General features: G+C 39.5%; 1 protein-coding gene across 3 annotated transcripts in view; it reads right to left on the bottom strand.

Annotated features, from left to right (window-relative positions):
• Window positions 1-313: 313 nt before the first annotated feature.
• The window catches only part of CNTNAP5 (contactin associated protein family member 5), a 982,292-nt gene continuing 971,125 nt past the window's right edge, over window positions 314-11,480 (bottom strand). For all 3 annotated transcript variants that reach the window (XM_081576090.1, XM_081576091.1, XM_081576092.1), the window contains 3 exons: window positions 5,084-5,302; window positions 3,086-3,157; window positions 314-530 (listed from right to left, as the gene is read on the bottom strand). In XM_081576090.1, the coding sequence (XP_081432216.1) occupies window positions 334-530; window positions 3,086-3,157; window positions 5,084-5,302 (488 nt within the window). In that variant the 3' untranslated portion in view covers window positions 314-333. The remainder of the gene's footprint in view (window positions 531-3,085; window positions 3,158-5,083; window positions 5,303-11,480) is intronic.

Here is an 11,480-nt window from a genome sequence, read left to right as displayed (position 1 = left end):
AGAACTGAAGGCTGCATCTTAGAAATCAGAAATGCAGAACTGAATATGGACATGTGCACCCCCATGTGTCTCTTCCTTGTCTAAAGTAGTCAAATCAATCTCTTGAGTGAGCATTTTCACCATGATAAGTTTGTTAAAGAGGAAGGCAGTGGCCATAGCTGCCTAGTATTCTGGGCTGGTTTGAGGGGATAGATGCTGTGGTGAATGCAGGTATGTCCCCCAAATAAAAGGGAAACAGAGAAAGAGAATGACCAAAATTAAAGTATAGGAGAAAGTGGATAAGGAAAAACCAAAAATGAACAAAGAAAGAATATGAGATGACCCTGCAGTTTTTCAGATGAAATATTCCCGCTTACACTCGCTCACTGTGTTTTGCAAATCAATGTCATTTCTAAAGGAACTGTCCAAATTCTCTGGATATTCCTTCTCCTTCATCTGGTTGGTGCGATGTGACTGCTTATGCTGGTAAAGGAAGCGGCTCATGATGCCAATGATCGAGAAGATGATGAATATCACCACTGCTATTACTCCTGTTGAGAAAGAGGGACAGAGAGAAGGCAGTTATCACAGATCATCTGATCAGGAGAAAGAATTTAAAGAAGACAACAAGGGCACTTAGCACAAGGAATCAAACAAAAACAAACAAACGAGCAACAAACTCTGTCCAGAAATGCCCACATGTCCAGAAATAAACACAGGCTAAAATGTTTTCAAGCTTCAATTACCAAAAAACAACCCTCTTTCAGACTAGTGACAGAGCAAGCCAGTTTATATCAGAGAAGGTTATATTTAACAGACTAAGAATGTCATCAAATAAATATGGAATCAGACTAGCAAATGATCTCTTAATAAATTCCTTCAAGACTTGTCTTCAAGAATATGCCTGAATCACTTTTAATTAGCACACTTCTTTGTCACCTTGCAAATAAGTAAGTATCTTAGAACTATTTCAGCATCCTAGAAAAGAATATTTAAGTATCTCACTTCCCAATACATACACTATGGATGTAAATTTGTTTACAATATATGTTTGCTTTACTAAAAATGTCTTATTAATAATGAAATGCTTACTAAATATTCAGGGCATTTTACCCTGCTGCACACTCTGTAAGATGCAGGGTGGTCTGAAGGTGGTACCTTTCTGTCCTCCAGAGTCAACTACAATAGCAAATGTCTGCCCCATTGTGTCAGATTCTCCCCTACTTTGATTGATTGCATGTGATTTTTCTGGACCTACTTGGCGAGTCATCCTCACTGATCCTAAGGTCTTGTCCCTACCTTTGCCAGGAAATCTCTTGAGAAATGAATAGCAAAGCCAGCAAAGGATGGTAAAAATGTGGATACTGTCAAATTTTGAAAGAGAGAAAGAATCTATGGGAGAAAGAATGTTTCTCAACATTAAAATCTTTGAAAAATATTTATGATATTCAAAGATAAACTCATTTCTAATAAAGTATATTTTCTGCTGTTTTCTTATCTAAGTAGAATGACTCTTGAGACAAAATGTTTATTTTACAAAGTAAGATGGTTTACGTTTTAAAATATTCCTAAACCATGATATAGCATTTTCCCCAACTATTTTATAACAAGGCAAAGTAAAAACAGGTAAGTTAACAAACTAGAAATAAACTGGGTATAGTGAGTGATACCCAGGAATGGGTTGCAGCTTTAAGAGATGAAATACAGAACCAGTTTCTACTCCTTCAGGACATGGAGTATTTAGGGTGGGAGGCTGTGAACCTCCAGGAATTTTCTTCAGGGTTGGGATGAATATCGTGTTCTTAGACTCAAGGAAGCCTGTACACTAGTGGGAAAAAGTCAGCAGTCACTAAAGTCTTTTACTACTTGTCAAATGAAAATTTGTATGAAGAGAAACAGCCATCGAATGGTTTCCTATATTTCTTGTTGCAAAACAAAAACCAATTTGGACTGTATTCCTGAAACAGAAATTCAGGCCAGACATTTGAAGAACTTCCTTAAGGAAACGTTGTGTTTATGTGTATGTGTATGTGTATGTATATGTGTATGTGTATGTTTTCCTCACAATCTTATTGTAATTATGCACCTCTGTGCTCCACTTGCCAGTTGTCCTGACTTCCTTAAAACACTACTTACTGGTTCTATTGTTACCTGTTTACCCATCCCATCCCACCCAACCCGAGCCAAGCTGTGAGTTCTTACAGGGCAGCATCCATGTTTTTCATCATCCTACTTCTATACTCAGCACTGGTCGTGACCTATAATGGGGCTCATTCCATAGATGTTAAATAAATGATTACTGTTGATTTTTAAGAGCAAACTCCATCTGGTGTAGAACAGCTCATCTAGCCTGCCAGAAGGCAGAGATGGGGGCGCTGTGAGGACCCTGGTTCTCAGATGGAAATGAATTCAGTCTCTCACAGGCATCTTCCATTAAACAAGGTTTGGGAGTCATTCTATGTTGCAAGGCCCAGATGGACAAATCAAGCTCCTGGAGGTAGCAGCCAAGCTAAGGAAGAATACAAAGTGGAGAGACCAAGAGGCAGAGAGAAAATGGAGAAGTAAGGGAGGAGGAGGGAAGGCGGGCTTCACAGCAGAGCAGACAAGATGTGCCTTTGTATCCATATGTGCTGCTGGATTGGAAACTACGGTCTTGTGGGCTTCACCCTGCTCATTTGATCCACTCGGTGGAGAAAACCAGACAGGATGATGGCTTTGCCCATCTGTTTGTGCCAATGTGGCTTCTTCCCATATGTAGTTTTATTGGTTTGCTTTGTTTGTGCTTTAGGAAAAATGACAACTGGATGAGATCAACAGGATGAATGCTGCCTGTCTCGAAGTAAATTATCCAGCTGTTGACTCTGTGCTCAGCTGCCTGGTGGTTGATGGGAAGGAAGACTCCATGGAGCTGCTGGTACCTGGCCTGGGGGGAGGGTGTCTTTGATCATCAAAGCATTATGACTATTCACAAAAAGGCTCACATTCTTGCAGATCATGCAGGGCTCTGGGTGCTGGATGGCCACAATTGAGAAAGAATTCAGATAATTCCTCCAGAGCACAGAATCACTTATGTCTGTTCTGCTTTCAGCCACAAAGCATGGTTTACCTCCAATGACGGCCGAGTCACTTCGCACTGCGTTGGTGAGTGGTTCCCGCTCATCTGTCTTCCCAAAAAGATCTGAAAGGAGTAAAAGACACTCAAAGTACTAGCAGGAGGTCGATAATATGCAGTTGAGATGACATACCTGTGGGTTAGACCAGGTGATCTCAGAGAGTTGGGAGTTGGCATTTTGGAAGGAGCATATACACCAAACAAGCATATACAGAGAAAAAAAAAAAAAACAAGAGTATTTGAAGTACTCTGGTTATACTCCATACTTGCATGATTCTGTTAGATTCTATATAAGCTGTAATATAAGGGGTTAAACAAAATGATGGTGGTATTATACTCATGTCTGCTTTTAGTCTACTGCTTACCTCTCAGCCTACTTTTGATGTCCCTTTCTGCTTTGCTGGACAGTTTCTATACATGACAACAGCTTCTTCCCTCAATCACACTTGCCTCTGCTTCAGAGGTTTCTTTAATTACAAGAGCTTTCTGAGTTCATTGGCAGGAAAGAACAAAAGTGTTGGTGCATTAACACATCCAGGAAACCCTCACTAGAGGGTTTTACTAGATGTACATTAACATATATGGTATTTTTTTAAAAAAGAGCATCAAGTTTGAAGGCACCTAGACCTGGGTTCTAATCCTTGCTCTGACACTTATCAGTCTGGTGACACTGAACTATGTACATTTTAAAACAACAACCTGCAAAGCTATTAAAAGGAGTTAATGATGCTAGAGGTATCCATATAGTGCACATAAAATTTTCAGGACTCACAGCACCTATCATTAGTACTGCTATATCATTTAATTCTCTGGAAATGACTCCATAATTATTGTTTTTCCCATTTTCACAGATACCAAAGCCATTAAGTAATCTGCCCAAAGTTCCATAGTCTAGCATTGGAAGATTCAGAACACATATCAAGGCTAGCCAAGTGTCACATTCATGTACTTTTCTAGGATACATACCTGACTGCTGCCAAGAAAACACCAAGATCAGTGATAAGCAGGCAGCAGAAAAACTCTATGCCCTTTCTTTGCTCATAATTCATAACTTATTTGGCAACTGATGAACATACCTGACTAAATTAAATCCTAAGAATACTCCTAAACACCTAGGATGATGGTGACTAAGAAAGCTAGAAAAGGTATTTCAGCAAGTGGTAAAATAAGAGAAGATGTGTGGATGATAGTACCATGGGGTTTTCCTATTATTAAGGAAGGTTGATTTTAATCACATGAATTTTATTTGTTCAAAGATCAGCTTACCTTCCTGTCCTCTAAACTCTTCAATCCTCAGAGCAGTAGCCACTTTAAATAGTAGTGAAAAAAATAAATATACCTACATACATATACGGGCTTCCCTGATAGCTCAGTTGGTAAATAATCCACCTGCAATGAAGGAGACCCTGGTTCAATTCCTGGGTTGGGAAGATCCCCAGGAGAAGGGAAAGGCCACCCTCTCCAGTATTCTGGCCTGGAGAATTCCACGGACTTTATAGTCCATGGGGTCTCAAAGAGTCAGACATGACTAAGTGACTTTCACTCACTCACTCACATACATATATGTATGCATTTCTAACTACTCATTATATTAGAAGGTGTTGTTTGGTAGCTAAGTCCTATCCAACTCTTTTTTGCGACCCCGTGGACTGTAGCCTGCCAGGCTCCTCTGTCCACGGGATTTCCCAGAAAGAATACTGGAGTGGGTAGCCATTTCCTTCTCCAGGGGCTCTTCCTGACCCAGGGGTTGAACCTGCGTCCTCTGCTTTGCAGGCCAATTATTTACCACTGAGCCACCTGGGAAGCTCTATATTAGAAATAGGATTATTTAAACATATCAAATAGCAATCTAAGAAACCAGTCATAATTCTTAACTGCCTGTAATCATACAAGGTAAAGAATTGGTTCACGTTAGCCTTTAGCCTGGAAGCTTCTTGAAGTCATCAAAGTAGCACTGGTGAGAGAAGTTTCATGGAGTATTTTCTTGCACACCTGATGAGGAATGCACCGTGGTCACCGTATTCACATCCGAATCCATCAGAGAAGCACAGCTGGATTCTATCAAGGCCCCTTGGATGGTTATAGGTGCAGTGGTGGAATGGCGCAGGGCTGCCTTCAGTGGTGTAATATGGTTGTATTGGACTGAGGCCAGACACCCAACAAAACCCAGGGCATTGGCTTTAGCAACTTCAGCATCCAATCCAAGATTCTCTGCAATGTGGAAAACAATTAGTCAAAAAAACAAATAAAAACAACAAAAAAATGTTCCATCTCTGTGTTAAGTAATGTCTGAAATTACAGAAAGTGCCTTTTTATTCTTTGAATAAAGGAAATTGTCCTTTCTCTCTCTTCATCTACTCTCTCGAAAGTCTACCCAAAATAAAAGTGTCAATATATCAACCACATATCACAGAAAATTGCTTGGGCTATCTTGCTTTGAGATAATGTTTCAAACTGCTAAATTTTCATTCATGTATTTTATGAACTGTAACGAATACTTAATAAATCTCCTCTACACTCTAGATGTTTTATATTACAGAATTTAGATCATTATCTCCATCACAATTTATTTATGGATGCTGGTGATTAATTCAAGCATACTATAATGCTCATTACAATACTTCACTCAAAATGATAGTAAGAACAAAAGTGAAATGAGGCAGAGAGATATGAAGTTCAAAGTGATCCTCTAAGAAGTTTATCATGTTTGGTGTTTTTAGAAGCTTGTATACACTATACACTAACACATTTTCATACACTAATAGCTTGACCATCTATTCAAGATTTTCATATGCTTAGTTCTGTCCATATTACTGACTGGTGAGCAAGGATTTTCTATGACAGCACTCAATCTCCCAAAGCATCTTTGAGTTTTTATAGAAGATAATGAGGCAATCATTTATGAATCATGGCAAGATCAAATGTCTCATTTTCTTCAAGATTTGTGGTAATATTACTCAGTATGCCATTTCTTTATTATAATAAGAATCATTTGAACAAATTGCTGTGATGCAATTACATAAAACGACAATGCAGAATGGACTTTTCCCCCCTTTTAAATTATAATAGTTTCAATAGACCTAGATGGATCAAATAGTTATTTTAAATGATAATATGCTTATTTTCTGGAAGAAGACAAGGGATTTCCTCTCAATCATATAAATTATAATTTACTTCCATTCATAAATGATCAAAGAGTGCCTCCAGGGATCACCAAGCAAGCATTTTGTTGGCCATATTTAGGGAAGATATATAGTGGACATATAGAGGAAGAAACTAATATCCCTCAACAGTACTATTTCTACTTTTGACCTATTGTTCCTTCCTGAGCAATGCCCATGTAAACCTCACTAATTTATTATCCCTCTTTTCTTAACAGGAAAATAAAAGAAATTATGCGTATTAATTTAATGTGGCTGTTGTAACAAATTGTTGTTGATGTTGCTCAGTCATTCAGTCATGTCCAACTCTTTGCTACACCATGGACTGCAGCACCAGGCTTCCCTGTCCTTCATCATCTCCCAGAGCTTTCTCAAACTTATGTTCACTGAGTCAGTGATGCCATCAAGCCATCTCATCCTCTGTCACCCCCTTCTCCTCCTTCCTTCAATATTTTCCAGTGTCAGGGTCTTCTCTAATGAATTGGCTCTTTGCATCATGTGGTCAAAGTACTGGAGCTTCAGCATCAGTCCTTCCAATGAGCATTCAGGACTTATTTCCTTTAGGATAGACTGGTTGGATCTCCTTGCAGTACAAGGGACTCTGAAGAGTCTTCTCCAAAACTACGGTTTACAAGCATCAATTATTCAGCACTCAGCTGTCTTTATGATCCAATTTTCACATCTACACATGACTCCTGGAAAAATCATAGCTGTGACTGGACAGACCTTGGCTGGAAAAGTAATGTCTCTGCTTTTTATATGCTGTCTAGGATGGTCATAGCTTTTCTTCCAAGGAAAAAGCATCTTTAAAATTCATGGCGAAAACAAACAAACAAACAAACAAAACATGGCGGCAGTCACCATCTGCAGTGATTTTGGAGCCTAAGAAAATAAAGTCTGTCAATGTTTCCATTGTTTCCCTATCTATTTGCCTCCCAATCCCAAAGAAAGGCAATGCAAAAGAATGCTCAAACTACCACACAATTGCACTCATCTCACACGCTAGTAAAGTAATGCTCAAAATTCTCCAAGCCAGGCTTCAGCAATACGTGAATCATGAACTTTCAGATGTTCAAGCTGGTTTTAGAAAAGACAGAGGAACCAGAGATCAAATTGCCAACATCCGTTGGATCATTGGAAAAGCAAGAGAGTTCCAGAAAAACATCTATTTCTGCTTTATTGACTATGCCAAAGCCTTTGACTGTGTGGATCACAATAAACTGTGAAAAACTATGAAAGAGATGGGAATACCAGACCATCTGACCTGCCTCTTGAGAAACCTGTATGCAGGTCAGGAAGCAATAGTTAGAACTGGACATGGAACAACAGACTGGTTCCAAATAGGAAAAGGAGTACGTCAAGGCTGTATATTGTCACCCTGCTTATTTAACTTATATGCAGAGTGCATCACGAGAAACGCTGGGCTGGAAGAAGCACAGGCTGGAATCAAGACTGCCGGGAGAAATATCAATAACCTCAGATATGCAGATGACACCACCCTTATGGCAGAAAGCAAAGAAGAACTAAAGAGCCCCTTGATGAAAGTGAAAGAGGAGAGTGAAAAAGTTGGCTTAAAGCTCAACGTTCAGAAAACTAAGATCATGGCATCTGGTCCCATCACTTCATGGGAAATAGATGGGGAAACAGTGGAAACAGTGTCAGACTTTATTTTGGGGGGCTCTAAAATCACTGCTGATGGTGATTGCAGCCATGAAATTAAAAGACGCTTACTCCTTGGAAGGAAGGTTATGACCAACCTTGATAGCATATTTAAAAGCAGAGACATTACTTTGCCAATCATGGTGTTGGAGAAGACTCTTGAGAGTCCTTGGACTACAAGGAGATCCAACCAGTCCATCCTAAAGGAGATTAGTCCTAGGTGTTCATTGGAAGGACTGATGTTGAAGCTGAAACTCCAATACTTTGGCCACCTCATGCGAAGAGTTAACTCATTGGAAAAGAGCCTAATGCTGGGAAGGATTGGGAGCAGGAGGAGAAGGGGACGAAAGAGGATGAGGTGGTTGGATGGCATCAGCGACTCGATGGACATGGGTTTGGGTAAAGTCCGGGAGTTGGTGATGGACAGGGAGGCCTGGTGTGCTGCGATTCATGGGGGTCACAAAGAGTCAGACACGACTGAGCGACTGAACTGAACTGATGGGACTAGATGCCATGATGTTTGTTTTTTGAATGCTGAGCTTTAAGCCAGTTTTTCACTCTCCCCTTTCACCTTCATCAAGATGCTCTTTAGTTCCTCTTCATTTTCTGCCTTAAGGATGGTGTCATCTGCCTATCTGAGTTTACAGATATTTCTCCCCACAGTCTTGATTCCAGCTTGTTCTTCATCCAGCCTGGCATTTCCCATGATGTACTCTACACAGAAGGTAAATGAACAGGGTGACAATATACAGCCTTGACATACTCTTTTCCCAATACGGAACCAGTCTGTTGCCACCGGAGACTCCCTGGCACTCACAGGAGAAGATGATTGTGTGTCCTTCTACTCCACCATCTTGAAGGATTTGATCACATTGATCACAGCCTTGTCTGACTCAATGATACTATGATCCATGTCAGGTAGGGCCACCCAAGATGGACAGGTCATGGTGGAGAGTTCTGACAAATGTGGTCCACTGGAGAAGGGAAAAGCAAACCACTTCAACATTCTTGCCTTAAGAACCCCATGAACAGTATGACAGATATGACACTGAAAGATGAATTCCCCAGGTTGGTAAGTGCCCAATATGCTACTGGAGAAGAACAGAGAAATTGTAACAAATTAGCATAAACTTAAACAACTTAGCATAAAACAACACATGCTTTGTCTTACAGCTCTGCAGAGGTCTGATACAGGTTCCCACTGCGCTAAAATCAAGATGCTGTCAATTTGCATTTTTTGCTAGAGGAACCAGGGAATAACCCATCTCTTTGTCTTTTCTTTTGTTTTCTTTCTTTAAATTAAATTATTTATTTTAATTGGAGGCTAATTACTTTAAAATATTACAGTGGTCTTTGTCACACACGGACATGAAGCAGCCACTGGTGTACATGTGTCCCCTATCCTGAACCCCCCTCCCACCTCCTTCCCCATCCCATTCCTCAGGGTTGTCCCAGTGCACCAGCCTTGAGTGCCCTGTCTCATGCATCGAACCTAGACTGGCAATCTAGTTCACATATGGTAATATACATGTTTCAGTGCTAATCTCTCAAATCATCCCACCCTCGCCTTCTTCCAGAGTTCAAAAATCTGTTCCTTACATCTGTGTCTCTTTTGCTGTCTCACATATAGGGTCATTGTTACCATCTTTCTAAATTCCATATATATGCGTTAATACATTGTATTGGCGTTTTTCTTTCTGACTTACTTCACTCTGTATAATAGGCTCCAGTTTCATCCACCTCATTAGAACCAGTTCAAACGCATTCTTTTAAATGGGTGAGTATTATTCCATTGTGTATATGTACCACTGCTTTCTTATCCATTCGTCTGCTGATGGACATCTTAGATTGCCTCCATGTCCTAGCTATTGTAAATAGTGCTGAGATGAATATTGGGGTACATGTGTCTCTTTTAATTCTGGTTTCCTCAGTGTGTATGCCCAGCAGTGGGATTGCTGGGTCGTATAGCTGTTCTATTTCCAGTTTTTTAAGGAACCTCCACACTGTTCTCCATAGTGGCTGTACTAGTTTGCATTCCCACCAACAGTGTAAGAGGGTTCCCTTTTCTCCACACCCTCTCCACCATTCATTGTTTGTAGACTTTTTGATAGCAGCCATTCTGACCAGCGTAAGATGGTACCTCATTGTGGTTTTGATTTGCATTTCTCTGATAATGAGTGATGTTGAGCATCTTTTCATGTGATAGTTAGCCATCTGTATGTCTTCTTTGGAGAAATGTCCGTTTATTTCTTTGGCCCATCTTTTGATTAGGTCGTTTATTTTTCTGGAATTGAGCTATAGGAGTTGCTTGTATATTTTTGAGATTAATTCTCTGTCAGTTGTTTCATTTGCTATTATTTTCTCCCATTCTGAAGGCTGTCTTTCCACCTTGCTTATAGTTTCCTTCATTGTGCAAAGGCTTTTAAGTTTAATTAGGTCCCATTTGTTTATTTTTGCTTTAATTTCCATTACTCCAGGTGGTGGGTCATGGAGGATCCTGCTATGATTTATGTCACAGTGTTTTGCCTATGTTTTCCTCTAGGAGTTTTATAGTTTCGGCTCTTACATTTACATCTTTAATCCATTTTCTGTTTATTTTTGTGTATGGTGTTAGAAAGTGTTCTAGTTTCATTCTTTTACAGGTGGTTGACCAGTTTTCCCAGCACCACTTGTTAAAGAGATTGTCTTTTCTCCATTGTAGATTCTTGCTTCCTTTGTCAAAGATAAGGTGCCCACAGGTGCATGGATTTATCTCTGGGCTTTCTATTTTGTTCCATTGATCTATGTTTCTGTCTTTGTGCCACTACTATGCTGTCTTGATGACTGTGGCTTTGTAGTACAGCCTGAAGTCAGGCAGGTTGATTCCTTCAGTTCCACTCTTTCTCAATATTGCTTTGGCTATTTGAGGTTTTTTGTATTTCCATACAAATTGTGAAATTATTTGTTCTAGTTCTCTGAAAAATACTGTTGGCAGCTTGATCGGGGTTGCATTGAATCTCTAGATTGCTTTGGGTAGTATACTCATTTTCACTATACTGATTCGTCCAATCCATTAACATGGTATATTTCTTCATCTATTTGTGTCCTCTTTGATTTCTTTCAACAGTGTTTTATAGTTTTCTATATATAGATCTTTTGTTTCTTTAGGTAGATTTATTCCTAAGTATTTTATTCTTTTCGTTGCAATGGTGAATGGAATTGTTTCCTTAATTTTCTTTCTGTTTTCTCATCATTAGTGTATAGGAATGCAAGGGATTTATGTGTGTTAATTTTATATCCTGTGACTTTGCTATATTCATTGATTAGGCCTAGTAATTTTCTGGTGGAATCTTAGGATTTTGTAGAGGATCATATCATCTTTATGTAGAGGATCATATCATCTGCAACCAGTGAGCGTTTTACTTCTTCTTTTCCAATCTGGATTCCTTTTATTTCTTTTTCTTCTCTGATTGCTGTGGCTAAAACTTCCAAAACCATGTTGAATAGTAGTGGTGAGAGTGGGCACCCTTGTCTTATTCCTGACTTTTGGGGAAATGCTTTCAATTTTTCACCATTGAGGATCTTGTTTG

The sequence above is a fragment of the Giraffa tippelskirchi genome, chromosome 3, assembly GCF_054371585.1.
Source record: "Giraffa tippelskirchi isolate mGirTip1 chromosome 3, T2T-mGirTip1v1.2.pri, whole genome shotgun sequence".
Classification (NCBI taxonomy): Eukaryota; Metazoa; Chordata; class Mammalia; order Artiodactyla; family Giraffidae; genus Giraffa; species Giraffa tippelskirchi.
This window is presented reverse-complemented; position numbering and strand designations above follow the sequence as displayed.